The sequence below is a fragment of the Heteronotia binoei genome, chromosome 2 (genome assembly GCF_032191835.1).
Source record: "Heteronotia binoei isolate CCM8104 ecotype False Entrance Well chromosome 2, APGP_CSIRO_Hbin_v1, whole genome shotgun sequence".
Taxonomy (NCBI): domain Eukaryota; kingdom Metazoa; phylum Chordata; class Lepidosauria; order Squamata; family Gekkonidae; genus Heteronotia; species Heteronotia binoei.
In genome coordinates this window covers 198,176,048-198,201,575 of record NC_083224.1, presented here as the reverse complement: position 1 = coordinate 198,201,575, position 25,528 = coordinate 198,176,048, and the positions used below count along the sequence as shown (strand labels likewise).

Genomic DNA, 25,528 nt, shown 5'->3' with positions numbered 1-25,528 from the left:
AGATGGTGGCGGCCACAAGTATAGCCACCTTCAAGAAGGGTTTAGATAAAAATATGGAGCACAGGTCCATCAGTGGCTATTAGCCACAGTGTATGTGTGTATATAAATTTTTTTGCCACTGTGTGACACAGAGTGTTGGACTTGATGGGCCGTTGGCCTGATCCAACATGGCTTCTCTTATGTTCTTATGCCGTCATTTATTTGAGCATTGGTTCCAGATATTGGGAATAAGTGTGTCAGACGACGGCTGTCGAAACACGCCTCAAAACCAGAAGCGTGTCACCCTGTATCTTTGCTGAAACATTGCATCTTTACTGTGGTCTCCTTGCGTCGTTGCTTAGCAGTCAGTGTTATGATTGTATATTGGCTATTCAATATTGTGAAAGTCATTGTGCTAATATTCATATATATTATACAAGCAAACGCTTAAGCTCAATTATTATTTTACTCTATGTCTGCTATTATTTTACTCTGTATTATTTTACTCTGTGTCTGCTCCACCAGGGTCTTCCTTAAATTCTTAACACAACTTGCACCATCAACTAGGGTTCAGTTCCTGCTTAATTTGAATACCTGGAGAAAACCGTGTCATAAACAATTATACAAGCAAACGCTTAAGCATTGAGCTTAAGCGTTTGCTTGTATAATTGTTTATGACACGGTTTTCTCCAGGTATTCAAATTAAGCAGGAACTGAACCCTAGTTGATGGTGCAAGTTGTGTTAAGAATTTAAGGAAGACCCTGGTGGAGCAGACACAGAGTCCATTCAGTCAGGCAGTGGGCAACCAGATGCCCTGGGGTGTGTGTGTCTATAAGTGGGGTACAGAAGCCAAGTCTCCCCTTTTTGTCAGCCCAGGTAACTGATATTCAGAGGTTCCGCAGCAGCACACCATTGAATACCCGTTGCCAAGATCTGCAACAGGGAGAAGCATTTGCCTTCTTTGTCTTGGCAGGGGGAATCTGTGCTTCAGAAACAAGGGCAGGGTGACACAATCCTTGTCCTCTCCTAGCTGAGTTAGCATGAGCTAGCTCAGAGTTGTTTTAGCCTCCAACTCGCACATCTTTTACTTAGAACAGGAAGGAAGGCCCTGGAGCAAACTAATATGATCACCGTCTTCAAGTCCTTGAAGGGCTGTCCTATACAGGATGGTGTGGAATTGTTTTATGTGGCCCCAGAAGGTAGAACCGGAACCAGCGGGTTGAAATTAAATCAAAAGAGTTTCCAGCTCAACATTAGGAAAAACTTCCTGACCGGTAGAGCGGTTCCTCAGTGGAACAGACTCCCTTGGGAGGTGGTGGGCTCTCTTTCCTTGGAGGTTTTTAAACAGGCTAGATGGCCATCTGACAGCAATGAGGATCCTGTGAATTTAGGGGGAGGTGTTTGTGAGTTTCCTGCATTGTGCAGGGGGTTGGACTAGATGACCGTAGAGGTCCCTTCCAACTCTATGATTCTAATTTATGCAGTAGCCAAATTGCTCACTCACATCTTTAATGCCTGTAGCTCCCATTTTTGCTCACAAGACCCCACAGCCTAGAGGAAGCACTGGGCACTGTCCTGGTTTGCATTAACCGTGCTTAAGCAAATCGTCACCATTGCTTTGAGTGACCACTTGGGTGGGAAAGACGAGATACAAAACGAAGTGAGTATTTTAGGGCAAGGTTGGAAGTCCCATAGAAGTGCAAAGGCTGGGTTTCCTGTTGAGGGAATATTATTCCGAATGCTCTTTTTCTCAATCTGGACCTCAGAACACATAATGTTCTCCCTCCATTTCTTTCTCATCAGGACCAATTCGGATTCTGCCCTGCACCAGAGTACCATGGCCCCAGCTCAACCAGAGCCTTTCTCGGGAGGGTCCCAGGACATGCAACAGAAAAGAGGTGACTTGACCAACACAGCAGAAGCTTTGAGCTGACTTTGGCAGCTGGTTGGGGAAGGCTGTGCTTTTGACGCTTGTGGAGGTGACAGCGGCTACAGGCATAGGCAGCTTCGACAGGGGATTGGATAAGGATCTGGAGCAGAGGTCCATCAGTGGCTATTAGCCACAGTGTATTGTTGGAACTCTCTGTCTGGGACAGTGATGCTCTGTATTCTTGGTGCCTGGGGGCACACAGTGGGAGGGCTTCTAGTGTCCTGGCCCCAGTAATGGACCTCCTGATGGCACCTGGGTTTTTTTGGCAACTGTGTGACACAGAGTGTTGGACTGGGTGGGCCATTGGCCTGATCCAACATGGCTTCTCTTATGTCTGGGACAGTGATGCTCTGTATTCTTGGTGCCTGGGGGCACACAGTGGGAGGGCTTCTAGTGTCCTGGCCCCACTGATGGACCTCCTGATGGCACCTGGGTTTTTTTGGCAACTGTGTGACACAGAGTGTTGGACTGGGTGGGCCATTGGCCTGATCCAACATGGCTTCTCTTATGTCTGGGGCAAGTGACGCTCTGTATTCTTGGTGCTTGGGGGGCAGGCACAGTGGGAGGGCTTCTAGTGTCCTGGCCCCTCTGATGGACCTCCTGATGGCACCTGGGTTTTTTTGGCCACTGTGTGACACAGTGTTGGACTGGATGGGCCATTGGCCTGATCCAACATGGCTTCTCTTATGTTCTTATGTGACACAGAGTGTTGGACTGGATGGGCCATTGGCCTGATCCAAAATGGCTCCTCTTATGTTCTTATGTGACACAGAGGGTTGGACTGGATGGGCCATTGGCCTGATCCAAAATGGCTTCTCTTACGTTCTTATGTGACACAGAGTGATGGACTGGGTGGGCCATTGGCCTGATCCAACATGGCTTCTCTTATGCCTGGGGCAAGTGATGCTCTGTATTCTTGGTGCTTGGGGGGCAGGCACAGTGGGAGGGCTTCTAGTGTCCTGGCCCCTCTGATGGACCTCCTGATGGCACCTGGGTTTTTTTGGCCACTGTGTGACACAGAGTGTTGCACTGGATAGGCAGTTGGCCTGATCCAACATGGTTTCTCTTATGTTCTTATGTCTGGGGCAGTGATGCTCTGTATTCTTGGTCCGGTGGGGGGGCAACAGTGGGAGGGCTTCTAGTGTCCTGGCCCCACTGATGGACCTCCTGATGGCACCTGGGTTTTTTAGTCACTGTGTGACACGGAGAGTTGAACTGGATGGGCTATTGGCCTTATCCAACATGACTTCTCTTCTGTTCTTTTGACTTCCGAGCTTTCCCAGCATCTGTTCAGTTTCATCCTTTAAAAAGGCTGTTGAAACAGACTTGGGTTGTGTAAGCGGGGTGCAAGCAGATTGCTGAGATCTCTGAAAGGGAAGCATCAAACTGGAAATGTCTTGGTTTTAAAAAAGGCTAAAAGGCATCGTATGGAATTACCAGCTTCAAAAACCGGTTAAACAAACAAACCTGAACATGTGTCCCTTGGCAACGCATATCTGAAATGTGTTGAATTTTGTCTCTTAGTCTTACTGTTGACTGTCCCTGGCATGGAGGAAGGCACATCAGAGACGGACAAAAACCTTTCAAAGCAAGGATGGGACGCTAAGAAGGTACCATTTCCCAGTTTTGCTTAGACTTGGCTGCAGAAAGAATGGTTAAGGGGAAGCTGGGAGTACGCCTAACACGTTAGATCTGCCTGTAGGATTCAGAGGCAGGGGGTATGTTAAGTGAAAGAGAAGTTATTTACATATACTTAATTTGTATCATTCTGTCTTTTCTGTTTCTCATGGGAAATTGTGTTTTTGCATGAATGTGAGAGAGGTGTGGAGGGATTTTGGAGCCGACAGTATTTCTTGCTTTTGAGACTTCGCAAAGCTCTGCCCTCTACCTTTCAAGCATATCTTACCACTCATAAGGCCTAGAATCTTCTTTGTGTTTGTTTTGTGCCTTAAATCAGGGGTCCCCAACCCCCGGGTTGCGGCCTGTTTCCAACCGGGCTGCACAGCCTCGCTCCTCCAATGCAGCCTTGCTGCTCCCCCCATTGTCACCATTTTAAGGTCGGGGAAGGGGCTGTGAAGCGCCTCCCAGGCCAACCCCCCCCCCCACCAGTCAGCTGATTGGCGGGGTGGGCGGCCTGGGAAGCTCTTCACGGCCCCTTCCCTGGCCTTAAAATGGTGAAAAGGGGGGGGGGTGAGGCTGTAGGGGGGGCGGAGGAGGGAGGAGGAAAAGGGGAGGAGGCGCCACGGGGGGGAGGCCAAATTGGGTGCCCCCACTCTGCCGGCCCTGGGGCTGCGGTGGGCGGGCCAGCCCTGGGGCCGGTCCTGTCACGTTCTCAGGGCGCAGGCAGGAGGGAGTCTAAAGCTGGTCTGTTCAAGGAGTCAGTCAGTCGCCGAGTCACCACAGCAAAATCGCAAACCAGAAGCAGAAGTCAATGTCCAAAGCCAAAGGGTCAGGGTGCCAAGGAATTCAAACCGGTCAGGAACTGGAATCAGGAAGGAGTGTGGATGCAAGCCAGGGAATCGACTTGTTGCTTCCACGAGGTTGCCAAGTCCAGGGCGTGAGTTATATGGGCGCCTCAGTCAGCCTGCTCCCTGGATGGCCATAGTTCTCCTAATAATCAAGGCTAAGAGATCAGAAGCATTGGCGCGCAACACGCCTGTGTTCTGCCAGCGTTTGTCTAAGACGGCTGCGCATTATTGAGATGGGAGGGGGAGAGCTTGGAGAAGACTGATTGTCAACAGCCTGTGTGGCTGTGGGGAATGTGGGGAGAGTGATTGATGGGCCAGCTGTTGGTTCTTCCTGGTCTGTTAACCCTTCCAGCTCCCCCTCCTCATGACAGGTCTCTGGGACCAAAAAGGTTGGGGGCCGCTGCTTTAAATGAAAGCTGAGGCCCCTTTGAAACTACATTGTGCAGCTTTTTTGCGCTGCTTTAAATCAGAAGATGTACACAGCCCTGACAGCGGTGGCCGTGGCTGTTGTTGCACTTGGAGCAGGACTGTTCCTTCAAAAGAGACCCTAGGGCTAAAATTTGGCCCAAATGCTGTTTTAGATGTATATTTCATCCGTTGTAAGCTGCCCAGAGTCCTGCGTGTGGTTAGGTGGTGTGGGATATAAATATAATAATAAATAAAATTAAAATACAATACCTGCAGGAAGGGAAGGAGGGGGGGATGAACGAGGAAAAGAATCTGCATCCACCGTTGCTCCCTTTCTCCTGCAAACCAGCAGGTGGCTGGCAATAAACCGAAAGATAGATCCAGGTGTTGGTCTGAAGCATTAGAACAAAGTAGGAGTTAAGTGACACCTTTAAGACCAACAAAGTTTTATTCAGAACGTCGGCTTTTGTATGCATGCACACTTCTTCAAACGAGGGGACAGGGTACAGTGGGTTAAGAGTGCAAGCTTGTGGGTTAAGAGTGCAAACCAATACAAAGTTAGGATCAATATAGGAACGAAGTTATCCAGTACACAGTATAGGGATATTGGCTGTTTATCCCATTACATATACTTAACCCATTTTCATTAGGGTTTGTAGAATCTTTCGGGATCAAGTGCCGTGTTCTACTGGAGAAAGTTTTCCTTCCAGACGTTTCGTTCTCAGCTGCGGAGAACATCCTCAGTGGCGTTGCAGCCGGAGCAGGCGCTCTGACCTTCTTGGCTGCTGTGCATTGAGTGGGGTCAGGGCTGCTGGAGAGCTGCTATTTCTAGGCTGGAGGGGGTGTGATGAAAGGGCAATTGGTTTGTGGATGTGCCCATGGTTTGGTGGGGGTTCCTGGAAGGGTAGTGATAAGGAAACTGGCTGTTGAATGTGACCATTGTTTCGTGTTAATTGCTGGGAGGGTTGGGAGGGGTTTGAAGATAAGAAAGATGGTTGTTGACTGTGCTGATTGTTCTGTGGAATTTGCTGGTTGTTCTGAGACTTTCTGCAATTTATAGTCTGTAGGGTGTTTTGCAGCGGTGGGTACCAAGATTGGTGGATGAAAATGCCTTCTTCCTTTCTGTTAAAATTGTGCTGGTGTTTGTAAATCTCAATAGCTTCTCTGTTCAGGCGGGTATGATAATGTGAGACCGTAGAAAGGACTTCAGTTCTTTCAAAGTGGATGACGTGGTCTCCTTCTTGAAGTGCATGTTCAGCTACAGCTGATTTTTCTGGCTGAAACAAGCGACAGTGTCTCTTGTGTTCGGTGAGACGGGTGTTGATACTGCGTTGGGTAGTGCCAATGTAGACTGCACCACAGGAGCAGGGTATTTTGTAGACTCCAGGGGTTGAAAGTGGATCTCTCATATCTTTGGCCGAGCGCAGAATGTGGCGGATCTGTTGTGTGGGCTTGAAAACTGTGTCAACATTATGGCGTTTGAGAATTTTGGCAATGCGGTCGGTGACAGATTTTATGTAGGGCAGGAAGGCTAGAAATAGCAGCTCTCCAGCAGCCCTGGCCCCACTCAATGCACAGCAGCCAAGAAGGTCTGAGCGCCTGCTCTGGCTGCAACGCCACTGAGGATGTTCTCCGCAGCTGAGAACGAAACGTCTGGAAGGAAAACTTTCTCCAGTAGAACACGGCACTTGAGCCCAAAGGATTCTACAAACCCTAATGATGTTACCAGCCGTGAAAACCTGAAATCTTTGATAACCCATTTTCATTTTATGTATTCTTTTTTTCTAACAGCAAACTAGAATGATGTTTATAATTCATAGAGTGATGTTGAAAAGTGAATTAGGTGGACAAGAACATCACTAGGAAATACGTGTCCTTTTGTTTTACCCAGACTATTAGCAAGAGCAATTAACAGACAACTTCCATTACCTTTTATTGCTACCCAGTCCAAATGGACTTCCAGTTTATTACACTATTTCAGTATCAGTTTACACAACCCACCAACTGCATGTCTTTCAGCCCACTGTACCCTGTCCCCTCATCTGAAGAAGTGTGCATGCACGCAAAAGCTGACATTTGGAATAAAACTTCGTTGGTCTTAAAGGCGCGACTTGACTCCTACTTTGTACTACAATAAACAGAAAGGAGGGCAATCACGGTTTCTAAATGGTTCCTTTTCTGTCCTGGGTGTCAGTGTGACTTGTGCTAGAGCCTCGTGCAGGAAAGAAGGATGTGCACTTTCACACACACACACCCCGGCAGACAGCTACTTTTCTCTCTGTGTCAAGTCCCCCGATTTCAGACTTTTCTCTCTCCCCTCTCCAATCTCATAGGCTTCCCAGAAACCACAAACTTCAGCTGTTTACATCGCCATGAGACAATTTGTTGTTTGCTTATTTTACAAAAACTTATCCCCCCCACCTTTCTGCCCTCATAAATGCCGCCGGCTCGCAAATGAAAAACATACATGATAAAATTCATACCTTAAAAGCCCTTAAAAACAACAGAAATGCATTATCAAAGCTGTGAAAACTAGCTCCTGAAGCCTTTATTTTGAGGGTTGGGTGGGCAGGTTGGCAGGACCTCGAGTCAAGGAATAACACAGTCCAATAATTCAGCAGTTTATTCCATAAGCATCATAAGGCAGTACACCAGGGGTGGGGAACCATTTTTCTGCTGAGGGCCATATGGATATTTATAACATCATTCACGGGCCATAAAAAATTATCAACTTAAAAAACAGTGCTCTCCCGAGGGAGAATGATTCAGGCCAGCAAAATTAATGCAAACAATTGTTTTTCTGTTTGAAGTCATGTGGGGAGAGCCTAATCTGACACACACACCCCACACACACAACGGCCTGCCACTCTAGGCAAATGCATAGATCCAGGGTGTTTTTTGTAGAAAAAGCCCAGCAGGAACTCAGTAGCATATTAGACCACATTCCCTAATGTTAGCATATTAGGCCACACCATCTGGGATAATCAAGTGCAAACTGAACTGTGACAGTAACTTTTCCGGGCCCTGCAGCGATTCTGGGCCCTGCGATCCCTACCTGGCCCTGGGGAGGCCGCTGCACAGCACAGCTGGGCCCCACAATCCTCGCTGGCCAGCCAGGCCCCAGGGAGGCTGCCACATGGCTCGGTTCAGCCCAGTAATCCCTGAGGGCCACACCAAGTGACCTCGAGGGCCGCATACGGCCCTCAGGATGGAGGTTCCCCACCTTTGCAGTACACCATCTCTGCTAAGACTGATGTCTTAGCGCAGGGACTCTCCTTTTAACCACCAGCCCCAACCGTTACATTCCAAGTGCAAACGAGGCAAAGCGGGGACCAGGTTTTGGCAAGACCCCCTCCCACCCCCAGTTTTAGAGCTCAGGTATCTAATCTCTACTTCCCTAGCGTCTGACCTTGAAGTTGGTGGAAACAGCTTGGCTAACAAGTTCCCAAGATAAGCATACCGGGGGGGGGGTGAGCAAAGCAAGAAGGCACCCAGGCAAAATGGTTGCAGCGCAAAATATGGCAAGAGGAATACAGAGGAGATGACTCTTGACAGCAGGGGGTTCGGTTTAGTTTTCGAATCCAGCACCGCAAGTGGGTGGCTGCGGAGACGGCCCCCAGTGAGTCCACGCAGCCCAGTGCTTTCTGCCTGGAGCGGCAGGGGCTCTCCAGGGACTCGAACGTTTTTTTGTTTTCGGCTGGAGGTGCCAAGCTCTGAAGCGGGGGGGGGGGGGGCTCCGCAAGCCCAGTGTGGAAACGCAGCCGGCATTCTTACTGCCAGCTTGAAACCGCCGTTGTCCTCAGTTCTGCCACGTGCCGCTTTGTGTCTCACGCTGGCGCGTTCTGCTCTGCTCTCTTTCAGACGGGGTCCTCCAGGCCTAAATCCTGTGAAGTTCCAGGAATCAAGTATGTAGAAAGAAAAAGCAATTGGAGCATGTGTTGGGGGTTTTTTTTGGAAACGGCCTCCGTTGCTATTTTGTCACAAAAACGGGTCTTGAGGAAACTCTTGAGGAGATGATAAAGAAGAAGATAAAGAAGATATTGGGCTTATATCCGCCCTCCACTCCAAAGAGTCTCAGAGTGGCTCACGCTCTCCTCTACCTTCCTCCCCCACAACAGACACCCTGTGAGGTGGGTGGGGCTGAGAGAGCTCTCACAGAAGCTGCACTTTCAAGGACAGAGGCTCAGAGCGGCCTACAATCTCCTTTCCCTTCCTCCCCTACAACAGACACCCTGTGAGGTGGGTGGGGCTGAGAGAGCTCTCCAAGAAGCTGCCCTTTCAAGGACAGAGGCTCAGAGCGGCCTACAATCTCCTTTCCCTTCCTCCCCCACAACAGACACCCTGTGAGGTGGGTGGGGCTGAGAGAGCTCTCCAAGAAGCTGCCCTTTCAAGGACAGAGGCTCAGAGCGGCCTACAATCTCCTTTCCCTTCCTCCCCTACAACAGACACCCTGTGAGGTGGGTGGGGCTGAGAGAGCTCTTACAGCAGCTGCCCTTTCAAGGACAGAGGCTCAGAGCGGCCTACAATCTCCTTTCCCTTCCTCCCCCACAACAGACACCCTGTGAGGTGGGTGGGGCTGAGAGAGCTCTTACAGCAGCTGCCCTTTCAAGGACAGAGTCTCAGAGCGGCCTACAATCTCCTTTCCCTTCCTCCCCCACAACAGACACCCTGTGAGGCAGGTGGGGCTGAGAGGACTCTCCCAGAAGCTGCCCTTTCAAGGACAACCTCTGCCAGGGCTATGGCTGACATAAGGCCCTTCCAGCAGCTGCAAGTGGAGGAGTGGGGAATCAAACCCAGATAAGAGTCCACACACTTAACCACTACACCAAACTGGCTCTTCTTGATGATGATGATGATGATTTACAGTGCCGGATTAAACCCTGTGGAGGCCCCTAGGCAGTCAAAATCTCAGAGGCCCCCTTGCAAATTATCTCAGAGTCCGAGCACCCACCCCACCGCCTGTTGCCTCCGCTGCAGCTTGCGGGCACCTTCTCTAAAGCCCTTTCGACAAAGCTGCAGGGGAGAGGCAGAGAGAGGCAAACTTGGCAATGATGCTAGCAGCAGCTTAACCCAGGAAATCGGGCAAAGAGCGGCTCAGATGCAGGCTGGAAGGGCTGCAAGCGGGGGGGGGGGTACTGGCGGAAGGTGGAAGCTGGCCCGGGGCCCCTAAAGGCATGGGGGCCCATAGGCCAGTGCCTACTTGGCCTAATTGTTAATCCATCCCTGATGATTTAGAACAGGAGTGGCCGCACTTGCTTAACTTAAGAGCCACATAGAATAAACATCAGACGTTTGAGAGCCGCAAGACATGAATGTCAGATGTGTGAGAGCTGGAAGGCAGGCAGGCCGGCAAATAGATGAGGGGGAAAGAGGGGGAGGTGGAAAGAAGCAACTTTTGACTTTAAATACATTCTCCCAAGTCGCCGGCTGGCTTGGCTTGGCGAAGTGATTTAAAGAGAGAAATGCCTTCTCCAAGCTGGCTGATGGGTTGGGGGAGGCTTCGAGAGCCACACCATGTGTGCGAAAGAGCCACACGTGGCTCCCGAGCCACAGTTTGGCCACCCTTGATTTAGAAGAGTAGGCGTCTGAAAAAGATTAGTTCAGCAGGCATCAGAGCTCTCCAATGAAAGAGTCCCAGATCCTGATGTCTGTCTCTTTCTACAGGATTTTAAAAACTATGGCACAGAGAGAGAGAGACTGCCCTTTCTCCACTCAGGCTCAATTCCAGACTTCCCACCAAACCGTGCCTTAATTGCAGTCTGCTGCTATGTCCGGATCGGTTGAGAAACTGGAATTAGAAGCCGGCCTGTGAACCACGGTTTGTTCCTTTTGAGAGGTGGCCCCCTTGGCTTTGCCTCCAAAGCCCCCTGCAACTCCAAACGTGGTGCGTGGAGGTGTTCGACCCAGGAAAGCAGACTGGCAGCTCTGAGCCACAGCAGCCAGGTGTACGCTTGAAAGGCTGCATGGTGGTTTTTGTTCTCAGCCCCGGTTTGGTGCGAATTTAAGCTGTGGCTTCTACAACATGGAGCAAACCTAGCCTGTTTCCTCTCCCCCTGGTAAGGCATCAGAAGAGCCCTGCTGGATCAGACCAGGGGTCCATCTAGTCCAACATCCTGCCTCACACGGGGCCAAGCAGTTCCTCTGGAGGGCCAGCAGCAGGGCAGAGAGGCTGAGGCTTCTCCTGATGTTGCCTCTTGGCTCTGGGATTCAGAGGCTTCGTGCCTCTGAATATGGAGCTTCCACACGGTCTCCATGGCTAACAGCCGTTGATGGACTTCTCCTCCGTGAATCTGTCTATTGCGGTGGCCGTCGCAACACCCCCTGGCAGTGAATCCCACATTCTAATCCCTCTGTGATTGAAGTAGCCTTTCCTTTTGTCCCTCCTGAACCAACTGCCCATCAGCTTGGAGAGCCAGTTTGGTGTAGTGGTTAAGTGTGCGGACTTTTATCTGGGAGAACCGGGTTTGATTCCCCACTCCTCCACTTGCACCCGCTGGAATGGCCTTGGGTCAGCCGTAGCTCTCGCAGGAGTTGTCCTTGAAAAGGCAGCTGCTATAAGAGCTCTCTCAGCCCCACCTGCCTCACAGGGTGTCTGTTGTGAGGGAGGAAGGGAAAGGAGATTGTAGGCCGCTCTCTGTCTTTGAAAGGGCAGCTTCTGGGAGAGACCTCTCAGCCCCACCCGCCTCACAGGGTGTCTGTTGTTGGGGAGGAAGGGAAAGGAGATTGCAGGCCGCTCTGAGACTCTGTCCTTGAAAGGGCAGCTCCTGGGAGAGCTCTCTCAGCCCCAGCCGTCTCACATGGTGTCTGTTGTGGGAGAGGAAGGGAAAGGAGATTGTAGGCTGCTCAGAGACTCTGTCTTTGAAAGGGCAGCTTCTGGGAGAGCTCTCTCAGCCCCACCTGCCTCACAGGGTGTCTGTTGTGGGGGAGGAAGGGAAAGGAGATTGTAGGCTGCTCTGAGACTCTGTCCTTGAAAGGGCAGCTCCTGGGAGAGCTCTCTCAGCCCCAGCTGCCTCACAGGGTGTCTGTTGTGGGAGAGGAAGGGAAAGGAGATTGTAGGCTGCTCAGAGACTCTGTCTTTGAAAGGGCAGCTTCTGGGAGAGCTCTCTCAGCCCCACCTGCCTCACAGGATGTCTGTTGTGGAAGAGGAAGGGAAAGGAGATTGTAGGCTGCTCTGAGACTCTGTCCTTGAAAGGGCAGCTGCTATAAGAGCTCTCTCAGCCTCACCTACCTCACAGGGTATCTATTGTGGGGGCGGGGAGAAGGGAAAGGAGATTGTAGGCCACTCTGAGATTCAAAGTATAGGGCAGGATATAAATCCAATATCATCATCTTCTTCTTCTTCTTTGACTACCCTAACTATATTGGGAGAGGGAGACAGAGTAGACTTCTTTTGGAACCATTTTAGACAGCTCGCCAGTAAAAATCCTGGTTTCTCAGTATTAATTATTAAAGAATTCCTATATTAGGTAATATTATATTATTGTTGTTGTTGTTATTAATCGCCTCATCCTGGCCAGTGCTGTTGGCCAGTTTGTTGTTGTATTAATTGAATTGTTATAAATCCGTATGCACAGGACCCTTGCTACCAAAGCGGGCAGTTGTTCTAGCTAGATAACTTGCTTATTTATATACTTAGGAAATGTAAATGCCGGCTTCCATTTGAATCTGCTCAGAGTGGCATACAAATTAAAATACAAAGATCCCCTGTAAAGTAGCACAACTTGTATAAGATCATCAGAAACCCAGCCAGAGTATTCAAATGGTGTAAAACCTTTAGCAGGTTAAAACCATTATAACAAAACAGCCCTGAAGCCTAGAGGCACACTGTAAAACAGTTTTTGAAACGCCAAGCCCCTTGCTTTAAAAGCCTGGGTAAAATGAAATGTTTTGACCTGGTGCCTAAAACAGAACGAGGCAGGCACCAGGCAAGGCTGCAGGGAGACAACATCCCACCAGCAAGGTGCCACCCCTGGGAAAGCCCTGTCTCCATATGCCACCCTTCTCATTACGCAGGCGGGGTTTTTTGGGGGGGGGGGTGGAGGTGGGGCACAGAGGGCAGTGTTTGCGAAGAAGATCAGAACTGGCAGGCTGGACAGTACAAGAGGCGGGTTAGCGTCGTCACTGAGAGTCGCCGTCTCATTTATTTATTTATTATTTAGCAGATTTGTATTCTGCCCTCCCCCATGTGGGCCCAGGGCGGATCGCGGGCATAAAAACAGTCAAAATGCAACAATAAAATGAATACTCTGCAGTTAGGCCAACACCACATAACTCAGTAAAAATGTAATACAGGCGGGACGGGCACAGTTTGCAGATTAAACACAGTTATCAACCCAAATGTAATAGTTCAGATGGTAAGTCATTGTGGGGGAGGACAAGAGGTGGTATAGATAGTAAGAAGAGAGGACGCCTGCTTGCCTCAACCGAAGACCTGGCGGAACAGCTCCGCCTTAAAGGGAAGAAGTCCGATAGGACCTGGGTCTCCATGGGGAGCTGATTCCACCAGGTCAGGGCCAGGGCCAAAAAAGCCCCAGCCCTGATTGAGGCAAGACGGACGTCCTTTGGGCCAGAGATGTAAAGCACAGAACAATCTTTCCCAACACTCGCTGCCGGAGATCCTTTTAGCTGGAGATGTCAGGGATTGCTTTTTAAGTGCTGTGTTCAAGAAAACACGAGTTCTGGGGGGGAAGGGGCTAGAAAGCACTGCAACTCCCTCGAAGCTGCAGTCCGTAGGAGAGCCCTACGTTTTCCGCTTCCGCTTCCTTCTGCTCACGTCGTTTCCCTCTCAAACGCAGCATCTTCCCGTCTGCCGACCAGGAAAACACTACCACGCTTATCCCCGCCACTCACAACACGGGTGGCTCGCTGCCGGACCTGACGAACATCCACTTCCCTTCTCCCCTCCCGACGCCGCTGGACCCGGAAGAGTCGACTTTCCCTTCTCTGAGCAGCTCCAACAGCACCGGGAACCTCGCAGCCAACCTGACGCACATGGGCATCAGCACAGCCAGCCAGGGTAAGGACGGCTGGGCGACAGAACGGTGCCTCAAGAAGGCTCTTGCAGGGTTGTTTCTCGTCTCACGTTTGTGGCGCTGGGACGTCCTTTCTACTCCCAGCCAGCCACTTCCTACGGCACTTCCTTGGAGCAGGGGTGCCGAACTCATTTATTATGAGGGCCGGCTCTGACATAAATGAGACTATGTTGGGCCCGGCCATGTCAGGCCAGACCTATTTAAGATTAGGTAGCAGAGATATAAACGTTATAAAGGACACAGACAAAAACAATTAAATATATATGTATTTTCTAAACTTAAAACATACTTAAAATGTAGCACTCTTTGGTCTTAAAAGTGCTCTCTTTGTATTTCTCCCATGGGATCCAGGGAACTGGGAGAAGGAAGCTCTGGCTCTTTCCTTCCTTCTCCAGGGGACCAGGAGGGGGAGGAGCCTCAGCCAATAGAAGGAAGAGAGGCTTGGCTCAGTAGCTCTGCTGTGCGATTGAGAGAACCTGGAAAAACAAGCTCTGCCTGCCCCCCCCCCTCCCCAAGGGAGAAGCCTCACCACTTTAATGCCAGGAGCTCACAAAGTAGAGTCTTTGCTCACAAGACTCTGCAGCTTAGAGGGAACTTTGCTCCCAGCCTTTCTGAGCTCATAGGTGTGTTTGGAATTCTGATACAGGGTATTTTAAGAGGGTTAAAAAAAACAAAACCTTTAACTGTGTTGATTTGTGTCCTTTATAAAGCTTATATCTCTGCTACTTAATCTTAAATAGGTACACACATGGCCCGGCCTGACACGGCTCGGCCCGACAAGGTCTCGTTTACGTCAGGTCCGGCCCTCATAATAAATGAGTTCGACACCCCTAGTCTAGAAACTCATTGTATTCTTTAAGACAGGGGTGGGGAACCTCTGTTCCAAGGGCAGTATTCGGCCCTCAAGGTCACTTGGTGTGGCCCTCGGGGATTGCTGGGCCGAACCGAGCCATGCAGCAGCCTCTCTGGGGCCTGGCTAGCCAGCGAGGATCGTGGGGCCCAACCGTGCCGTGCAGCAGCCTCCCCAGGGCCAGGCAGGGATCGCAGGGCCCAGATGTGCTGTGCGGCAGCCTCCCTGGGGCCTGGCTGGCCGGCCAGAATCGCTGCAGGGCCTGGAAAAGTTACTGCCACAGTTCAGTTTGCACTTGATTATCCCAGGGGGTGTGGCCTAATATGCTAATATTAGGGGATGTGGTCTAATATGCTACTAAGTTCCTGCTGGGCTTTTTCTACAAAAAAGCCCTGGACCTATGCATTTGCCTAGGGTGGTGGGCCAGGTAGGTGTGTGTGTGTGTGTGGGCCAGATCAGACTCTCCCCACATTACTTCAAATAGAAAAACAATTATTTGCATTCATTTTGCTGGCCTGAATCATTCTCCTTTGGCGGAGCACTGTTTAAGTTGATAATGTTTTATGGCCCACGAATGATGTTATAAATATCCATATGGCCCTTGGCAGAAAGAAGGTTCCCCACCCCTGCTTTAAAAAGTGTGTTTGTTTCTATTTGTATCCAGCCCTCCCTGGGAACAAGCTCAAAGTTGCAAAGGGCCCTGCCCTGGATAGGCCCAGGCAAGCCCGATCTCTAAGCAGGGCCGACCCTGGCAAGTACTTGGGAGGATCACCTCTTTGGAATACCAGGAGCAGGAGGCAGAGGCAGGCTGCATCAAGCCACTTCTCTGAATGCCCTCCATCCCCCAGCAGGAGTTGCCAGAAGTGACCATGACTTCCATGCGCACTCGCACAAAACCACAAAATACCCAAAAAACAAAACTTGCAAATGGAGACTGCCAGGTTTTTTTAGTCTTGCAGATTCGAGGTTGAATGCCCAGGTGTGGTGATGGATGGTGGGGTGGTGGTCAGTCAGTGCCCACGAGATACGACCCAAACACAGCCGCTTCCGAATTGCACTCCAAAGAGTTGAAAGGAGCCTTCCTCTGTTGGCGACAGGCATGACGACGACACAGGCTTCTTCTCAGCAGCACCGCCAGCCGACCGTCAGCCCCCTTTCGTTGAGCACGGACTCCAGAAGGCCCCCATCCCAGCAGGTCTCTCCCACGCTCTCGCCTCTGTCGCCCATCACTCAGGTAAGCGCAGGGGGAGGATGCAGGGGAGGCCCCGCGTGACCGCTCACGGGCTTCCCTAAGTCGAGCGCTCCTCCAGACTGGGGGAGCAAAGCCGATGGGGGGGGAGGTCTGGAGCAGGCCCCTGGGGTGGGATTGCCTCTTGAGCATCACGCGTCACCGTGGCCTTTTTGGAGCAGGAACGTGGTTCCGGCTGGCTCGGCATCGGAGTGCGTGGCCTAATATCCAGATGATCCCTGCTGGGTGAAACAGTGGTGATGTCAGGGGGTGTAGCCCAGTATTCCCTCTAAGCTGAGTTACTGTGAGCCAGCTCAGATTTTTAGCCTCTAGCTCTCATCTTTTCGTCATAGCTCAGGAAAAAGGACCCCAGAGCGCAATTTCTGCAGTAGTAATTTATGCCAGTAGCTCTCCACTTTCATGCCAGTCGCTCACAAAGTAGATCTTTTGCTCACAAGACTCTTAGAGGGAACAGCGGTGTGGCCTAGTATGCAGGAAAAGTCCTGTATGTTTTTAGCTGGGTACCTCTAGCTTGAGCAATTCAGCGTTCAGAACGCTGGACAAAGATCTGGGAGACCCGGGTTCGAACCCCGACTCTACCCTTGAAGCTCACCAGGTGACTTGCAACCTGTCGCAACCCTCTCCACCTCAGCTAGCTCAAAAGGGTGGCGGTGGGGGATGAAATGGTGGGCCCCCTCTGGACAGAAGGGTGGGGTGTAAAAGAGAATAAATACTAAGGAAATGTTTCTATCACGCCTTTCCCTTGGCAGCTCAAGGCCGCCGTCTCCATTAGAGCTGTAAATGTAAACCAAGCCGTTCATTTTTGAAAAGCTGTAACAGAAGGCAACATCGCTCGAGTCCTCCTGAATGTCCTCCCCCTCCTCACTCACAGGTTTTTGCAGCACTCTCTAAAAACCGCCAAAGAGGATGCCTCCTGATTACCTCGTTGAAGGGGGCTTGTTCAGTAAAGGGCAGGGACATGACGGTAGAAGAAGATGATATTGGATTTATATCCCGCCCTGTACTCTGAATCTCAGAGTCTCAGAGCGGCTTGCAATCTCCTCTACATTCCCCCCCCTCCCAACAACAGACACCCTGTGAGGTAGGTGGGGCTGAGAAAGCTCTCCCAGAAGCTGCCCTTTCAAGGACAGAGTCTCAGAGTGGCCTACAATCTTCTTTCCCTTCCTCCCCCACAACAGACACCCTGTGAGGTTGGTGGGGCTGAGAGAGCTCTCCCAGAAGCTGCCCTTTCAAGGACAGAGGCTCAGAGCGGTCTACAATCTCCTTTCCCTTCCTCCCCCACAACAGACACCCTGTGAAGTGGGTGGGGCTAAGAGAGCTCTCACAGAAGCTGCCCTCTCAAGGACAACTACAAGAGCTATGGCTGATTCAAGGGCATTCCAGTAGGTGCAAGTGGAGGAATAAGGAATCAAACCCAGTTCTCTGCACACGTAACCACTACACCAAACTGGCTCTTTACCTTAATGACAACTCGGTGGGGCTAACAGAGCTCTTACAGAAGCTGCCCTTTCAAGGACAGAGGCTCAGAGCAGCCTACAATCTCCTTTCCCTTCCTTCCCCACAATTGACACCCTGTGAGGATGGTGGGGCTGAGAAAGCTCTCCCAGAAACTGCCCTTTTAAGGACAGAGTCTCAGAGCAGCCTACAATCTCCTTTCCCTTCCTCCCCCACAACAGACATCCTGTGAGGCGGGTGGGGCTGAGAGAGCTCTCCCAGAAGCTGCCCTTTCAAGAACAGAGTCTCAGAGCGGCCTAAAATCTACTTTCCCTTCCTCCTCAACAACAGACAACCTGTGAGGCAGGTGGGGCTGAGAGAGCTCTCCCAGAAGCTGCCCTTTCAACGACAGAGTCTCAGAGCAGCCTACAATCTCCTTTTCCTTCCTCCCCCACAACAGACACCCTGTGAGGTGGATGGGGCTGAGAGAGCTCTCCCAAAAGCTGCCCTTTCAAGGACAGAGTCGCAGAGCGGCCTACAATCTCCTTTTCTTTCTTCCCCACAACGGACACCCTGGGAGGCGGGTGGGGCTAAGAGAGCTCCCCCAGAAGCTGCCCTTTCAAGGACAAAATCCCAGAGCGTCCTACAATCTCCTTTCCCTTCCTCCCCCACAACGGACATCCTGTGAGGCGGGTGGGGCTGAGAGAGCTCTCCCAGAAGCTGCCCTTTCAAGAACAGAGTCGCAGAGCGGCCTAAAATCTACTTTCCCTTCCTCCTCAACAACAGACATCCTGTGAGGCAGGTGGGGCTGAGAGAGCTCTCCCAGAAGCTGCCCTTTCAACGACAGAGTCTCAGAGCAGCCTACAATCTCCTTTTCCTTCCTCCCCCACAACAGACACCCTGTGAGGTGGATGGGGCTGAGAGAGCTCTCCCAAAAGCTGCCCTTTCAAGGACAGAGTCGCAGAGCGGCCTACAATCTCCTTTTCTTTCTCCCCCACAACGGACACCCTGGGAGGCGGGTGGGGCTGAGAGAGCTCTCCCAGGAGCTGCCATTTCAAGGACAGAGTCTCATAGCGGCCTACAATCTCCTTTCCCTTCCTCCCCCACAACAGACACCCTGTGAGGCGGTTGGGGCTGAGAGAGCTCTCCCAGAAGCTGCCCTTTCAAAGACAGAGTCTCAGAGCGGTCTACAATCTCCTTTCCCTTCCCCCCTGCACAGCAGACACTCTGTTTGGCGGGTGGGGCTGAGAGAACTTTTTACAGCAGCTGCCCTTTCAAGGACAACTCCTGCGAGAGCTGGCTTATCCAAGGCCATTCCAGTAGGTCCATGGGTAGGAGTGGGGAATCAAACCCGGTTTTCCCAGATAAGAGAGCTAATGGCTGCCCCAAGGCCATTCCAGAAGGTGCAAGCGGAGGAGTGGGGAATCCAACCCAGTTCTCCCAGATAAGAGACCTAATGGCTGACCCAACGCCATTCCAGAAGGTGCAAGTGGAGGAGTGGGGAATCAAACCCAGTTCTCCCAGATAAGAGAGCTATGGCTGACCCAAGGCCATTCCAGTAGGTCCATGGGCAGGAGTGGAGAATCAAACCCAGTTCTCCCAGATTAGAGTCCGCACACTTAACTACACTACACCATCAGTCAATCAGTAACCTTTATTGGCATGATAGCCAACATAGCAAGGAACCAATCCATCAATCAGTTTGCAAATTCGCTAATCGCCTTCCAGATGCTAAATACAAAGACCAATTTCGCACGAGACCTTTAATCCTGGTCTAGCCCTGTCCCCAGGCTGACATTCTACAGTAAAACCATAGAGTCACAGAGTTGGTTTCTCTGATTCTATTATTCTAGTGTAGAATGTCAGTTTGGGGACGGAGTTAAATCAGGATTAATGGTCTAGTGCAAAATTGGTCAAAAATTTTGGCAACAGTTTCAGTTACCAGTTGGTTCCGAGTTGACATTATGGTAAAGAGCCAGTTTGGTGTAGTGGTTAAGTGTGCAGAGAACTGGGTTTGATTCCCCATTCCTCCACTTGCACCTGCTGAAATGGCCTTGAATCAGCCATAGCTCTCACAGTTGTCCTTGAGAACTCCAGCGATGTTGCTTTCTATTGCAGCTTTTCAAAAATGAACGGCTTGGTTTACATTTACAGCTCTAATGGAGACGACGGCCTTGAACTGCCAAGGGAAAGGCGTGATAGAAACATTTCCTTAGTATTTATTCTCATTTACACCCCACCCTTCTGTCCAGAGGGGGCCCACCATTTCATCCTCCACCGCCACCCTTTTGAGCTAGCTGAGGTGGAGAGGGTTGCAACGGGCTGGAAGTCACCTGGTGAGCTTCAAGTCAGGGTTCAAACCTGGCTGAAGTCGGGGTTCGAACCCGGGTCTCCCAGATCTTTGTCCAGCGTTCAGGTGAGCAGTCAGTGGGGGAGGGGGGAAAGGTCCTGAACGGGACAACTAGCATCATCCAGAATGTGTTCCTGCCTCCACTCACAGCAGGCCCTAATGAAGCAAGGAGTAAGACAGCCAGTGCTTGCCTTGATTTGAACCCCACGGTGCCTGCTGGGGGGGGGGGGGGGGCGGCAGTGTATCTCCAGTAGAAATCCGCCCCTTTCCTTTCGGGTGGTGTGCTTTTGTGCCAAAGCGCCGGCACAAAACTCTCGTCCCTGAGAACGCCAGTCGTCCGTCCTTGCAGCTGGCAACCTTTCTCTGTCTTTTCCCCATCAAGGCCGTGGCGATGGATGCCCTCTCCCTGGAACAGCAGCTTCCGCCCTATCCTTTCTTCACCCAAACGAGCGCGCAGCAGCAGCCCCAAGTGGCCAGCTCCCTCCCGCCAAACGCCCCTCTGATGCAGACCTCCAGCTTGCAGCGAGGAGTGCAGCTCCCCCCGCTTTCCGTCACTGTCCCCTCCACCATCCCGCAGTCTCCGCCAGGCAGCCAGACCCAGACTTCAATGGGGATAGACATCAGCTCGGTAAGCTCGGGAGGGAGGGGAAGCCCGGAGCAGGCCGAGATTCCCTCGGGCGATATCGGAGCAGAGTGCTGAGTGCGGGAACCGTCAAAGTTTTAACCAGGCCTTGAATTCAGCAGGAGCTCACAAGAGCACAGCTCCTGAACCTTTCTGAGGGTTCCCCCCTCCTTCTCCCCACCTACCTAGTCCATTGAATAGGAGGTGCAGCTGCATAACAATCCCTGGATTAGGAGAGCGGGCAGCCAGCCAGCCACCAGGAGCTTGGCCACACCCCCAGCAGTCCTCATTAACCCCCGGAGAAGCCCACTCCACCCTTTCTCCACTTCTTATGTGATTTTGGGTGGCAGGTGGCTTGCTGGCCTTTTGACTGGGGGATGGTGGCCAAGAAGAGCCCCAGGTGAGTGAGGTCTGCTTGGGCTGGCTGGATCTCGCTTGCCTGGGGCTCTCCTTTTTTTGGGTTGCTTTTGGCTGGTGGTGGTGGGGCAGGATATGCTAATGAGTTATGCTAATGAGCTCCTTCACCTGTTTTTCTACAAAACGACCCCTGGTTTTAACCGCCATGGCTTTCCCTCAGTGAACTCGGCAAAATACAGTTATTGGGGGTGGGTCAAGATTTCCGTAAAGGGAGCTGGGAGTCTCTAAGGGCAAACTCCAGTTCCCCAGAAACTTAGCCGGGAAGCCTGACTTTGCCAAGCAGGTCAGGAGTGGGTTGAAATGAGGAGCGGTCCCAGGGTGCTGCCTGTATTCTTTAGTTCAGGGGTCCCCAACTCCCGGGCCATGGACCAGTACCGGTCCGTGACCCGTTAGCAACCGGGCCGCAGAGCAAGGCAAAGACCTTTAACTACTGAGATGTGATCTGATCAGCATCTTCAAGTACTTGAAGGGCTGTCATATAGAGGATGGGGTGGAATTGTTTTCTGTGGCCCCAGAAGGTAGGACCAGAACCCATGAGTTGAAATTAAATCAAAAGAGTTTCCGGCTCAACATTAGGAAGAACTTCCTGACCGGTAGAGCAGTGGAACAGGCTTCCTTGGGAGGTGGTGGGCTCTCCTTACTTGGAGGTTTTTAAACAGAGGCTAGAGGCTATCTGACAGCAATGAGGATCCTGTGAATTTAGGGGGAAGGTGTTTGTGAATTTCCTGCATTGTGCAGGGGGTTGGACTTGATGACCCTGGAGGTCCCTTCCAACTCTGTGATTAGAAGGAGAAGGAACAGAGGAACAGAGGAATCCAGCTCAACATTAGGAGGAAGTTCCTGACAGCTAGAGTGATTCCTCAGTAGAACAGGCTTCCTCGGGAGGTGGTGGACTCTCCTTCCTTGAAGGTTTTTAAACAGAGGCTAGATGGCCATCTGACAGCAATGAGGATCCTGTGAATTTAGGGGGAAGGTGTTTGTGAGTTTCCTGCATTGTGCAGGGGGTTGGACTCAATGACCCTAGAGGTCCCTTCCAACTCTGTGATTAGAAGGAGGAGGAGAATCAAAAGAGTTTCCAGCTCAACATTAGGAGGAACTTCCTGATAGCTAGAGCGATTCATCAGTGGAACAGGCTTCCTTGGGAAGTGGTGGACTTTCCTTCCTTGGAGGTTTTTAAACAGAGGCTAGATGGCCATCTAACAGCAATGAGGATCCTGTGAATTTAGGGGGAAGTGTTTGTGAGTTTCCTGCATTGTGCAGGGGGTTGGACTCGATGACCCTGGAGGTCCCTTCCAGCTCTATGATTCTATGTTTCTACTCCTCATTTAAAGACGCCCCCCATGGGGGGCAGGGACGGTGTGGGCATGGGGGCAGCCAAAACCCCAGCACTTCCACTGGTCCGTGGAAAAATTGTCTTCCACAAACCCGATCCCTGGTGCCAGAAAGCTTGAGGGCCACTGCTTTAGTTCCACCCAGGCTGAATTTCCTGGACTGCCAAACATCTGTTCTGTTTGCTTCGCTTTCCTTTAATAAAAGGCCTTTTTTCAAAACTCAGGGTCTTTAAAATTGACCTTGTGTGTGAAGCCAGTGCCCACAGCCTACAACCTCTTACCTTGTACCCTGTCAGGCAGTTGTCCAAGTGTAGAAGAACAGGGCAGAGAGGGGTCTGTCTCCCTCAGAGCCAGGCTGTGCCTCGTAGCGTAGGCTGGAAGGGTCCACTTCAGCTTGGTGTCTTGAGGTCACTGGATGGCTAAGAAGGCGGCAGCTGAGTAGGGTTGCCAATCCCTGGTGGGTGACAAGAGTAAACCGTCAGGTTTCTGTGATAACCAGCCTCTGTGTCACTTTACACCGTTTTTTAATTCTTATAAACCTCTTTATATTCTTTGAAACATTTAACAAAATATCATTTCAAACTATACACTGATGAACACAAAGGAAGAGCACAGTCTTTGAAAGTTCAGAATGAAGTGTCTTGTAAATATCAGGTTCCGTCCTTCCACGTAATAGAGGGAATCCACAGTCCACTTGCTCCTGAGGAGACCCCACAATGTCTTTTTTGAAGATTCAGCTTGAGATGTACACAGCCCAACACAGCTACGAGGTTGTGCTTTATTTTCCCCGTACCACCAAAGGCTTTGACCAGCTTTTTACAATTTCATCAGAGTACATGCAAGATTCCAACTCTTCTCCTTCAAGACATTCTCAGTTTTCAAAATGGGCCTTGCCACAAGTGGACCGTGGATTCCCTCTATTACGTGGAAGGACAGAACCTGATATTTACAAGACAATTTATTCTGAACTTTCAAAGACTGTGTTCTTCCTTTTTGTTCACTAGGGTGTTCTGTTCATCAGTGTATACTTTGAAATGATATTTTGTTAAATGTTTCAAAGAATATAAAGAGGTTTATAAGAATTAAAAAACCGTGTAAAGTGATATAGAGTCTGGTTATCACAGAAACCTGACGGTTTACTCTTGTCACCCTTTGCTGTGATTCTCTGTGTGTTGCTCGATCCCCAGGTGGGATCAAACAGGAAACCACAGTGTACACATTAGGTAAACTAGAAAGAAAACAGTATGAAATTAACAAGCTTTGAAACAAATGCACGTGAATACTTTATATAGCCAATTCATTGGAACTGATCAAAAACAATTACCAAACAGAAAAAGTTGCTCAACCGAGTATCGAGAACCGTTTGTGCAAACAAGAACGTCAGCTATCGCAAGTGAGCTGTTGCCTAAGCACGGGTTCCTGATAAAAATACAGGCGGCCAGTGGAAGTGGCAGATGAAACACGAAAAAACCTTGGACTCGTGTAGGAGTCTGTTGCCCTGTTGGATGGAGGACTGCTACCTCTACACCATTTGAGCATACAGTGTTCCTGCGTCTTTCAGAAAGGAAATTCACAGACAGCAGGACGTATTGCCAATCAATCAGAGCATTGAAAATATCTCTTTGGAACTAGAGAAATAATAGCTGAACTTTGAGCTTAGTTGAGCCACTTTTTCTCTTCGATAATTGTTTTTGATCAGTTGCAATGAATGGGCTTTATAAAGTATTCGTGTGGGTTTGTTTCAAAGTTTGTTAATTTCACAGTGTTTTCTTTCTAGTTTACTCAATCCCCAGGTGGGGCAGGGGATCCCCCCGGTTTAGAGGCCTTCTCCCCGCTTCAGAGTCATCAGAAAGCGGGGGGAGGGGGGAAATGTCTGCTGGGCACTCCACTATTCCCTTTGAAGACAGATTCCCATAGGGTATAGTGGAGAATTGACCCGCAGGTATCTGGGGCTCGGGGGGGGCTGTTTTTTGAGGTAGAGGCACCAAATTTTCAGTATAGCATCCAGTGCCTCTCCCCAAAACACCCCCCAGGTTTCAAAAAGATTGGACGAGGGAGTCCAATTCTCTGAGCCCCCAAAGAAGGTGCCCCTATCCGTCATCATTTCCAATGGAAGGAAGGCATTTTAAAAGGTGTGCGGTCCCTTTAAATGTGGTGGCCAGAACTCCCTTTGGAGTTCTGTTGTGCTTATCACTCCCTTGCTCCTGGCTCCACCTCCAAAGTCCCCAGATATTGGACTTGGCAACCCTACAGCTGAGCCTTCCGGTCACATTTGAACGTTGGCTGGCGAAAGATACTTCTGGTGTTTTAAAGCAGCGGTTCTGAAAGTTCTGTCTGCTGAGAGACAGAAGCTCTGAGGTTGTCAGTCAGGGGAATCTTAGCGAGTGAAATCCACACGTGCTTTGACCGGCTGGCTGATACTAATTCTGCAGGCCTCTGCCCATAAACAAAACAGAAGGTCTGAAGAAAAGGATGTGCTTTGGGGGGTTTAAAAAAAAAAAGATTTTTGTCTAATGGGAATTGGTGAAGCAGTCTGCAAGAATTAAGACAAGAGATTTGACGGCCTAAAAAAAGCGAGGGAATAAAAACCTGTTCACCCAAGAGCACACAGAGAGAATATTCTACTTGACTTTCAAAGGGTGACAGGGAAGGAGCCAAATGAAAACCTTTGGTAAGAACCTAAGAGAAGCCATGTTGGATCAGGCCAATGACCCATCCAGTCCAACACTCTGTGTCACACAGTGGCAAAAAAAACCCCAAGTGCCATCAGGAGGTTCACAAGTGGGACTAGAAGCCCTTCCACTTTGCCCCCCCCCCCCCGCCCCGAAACACCAAGAATACAGAGCATCACTGCCCCAGAGAGTTCCAATAATATGCTCCGGCTAATAGCCACCGATGGACCTTTGCTCCGTATTTTTATCTAATCCCCTCTTGAAGCTGGGGCTACAGCAGAAAAGGCCCTGCTTCTTGTGGATTTCTTTCTGGCTTCCATAAGGTGGAAAACAAAAGAGGACCCCACTGATAGACGTTAAACATCGGGGGGCAGGGGCTTGTATGGGAAGAGGCGTTCCTCGAGTCATTGGGATCTGGGCCTAAAACAGGAATGACTTCTGTGTGTGGATTTCCTTTTTGTTCACGACCTTTCAGGGCATTGTTAACGGTACTAGCTTTGCTGGGTCCGTTGTGGACGTTTCTCCCCAGTCCCCCCTCGTCCCCCTCCCGATCTCTCTCTTTTCTGCCTCCCCCCTCCCAGGTCCATCCACAAAAGAGACCGGTGATTCTTTGTTTTGTTTTGTTCTCTTCTTTTCCTTTTCTGCCCTACGGTCTCTAACACTGTGTCCTTCTGTAGGGGTCTCTCCAGCAGTACCGCAGCAATGCCGGCTCCCCGGCCAACCAGTCTCCCACCTCTCCTGTCTCCAATCAAGCTTTTTCTCCTGGCAGCTCCCCCCAAGTAAGG

General features: G+C 50.6%; 1 protein-coding gene across 1 annotated transcript in view; it reads left to right on the top strand.

Annotated features, from left to right (window-relative positions):
* Positions 1-25,528, top strand: part of CRTC1 (CREB regulated transcription coactivator 1) — a 150,038-nt gene that overhangs the window by 108,351 nt on the left and 16,159 nt on the right. The window contains exons 5-11 of the mRNA XM_060232813.1: positions 1,784-1,878; positions 3,435-3,520; positions 8,648-8,691; positions 13,582-13,802; positions 15,766-15,902; positions 20,084-20,329; positions 25,421-25,522. Of these exons, the coding sequence (XP_060088796.1) occupies positions 1,784-1,878; positions 3,435-3,520; positions 8,648-8,691; positions 13,582-13,802; positions 15,766-15,902; positions 20,084-20,329; positions 25,421-25,522 (931 nt within the window). The remainder of the gene's footprint in view (positions 1-1,783; positions 1,879-3,434; positions 3,521-8,647; positions 8,692-13,581; positions 13,803-15,765; positions 15,903-20,083; positions 20,330-25,420; positions 25,523-25,528) is intronic.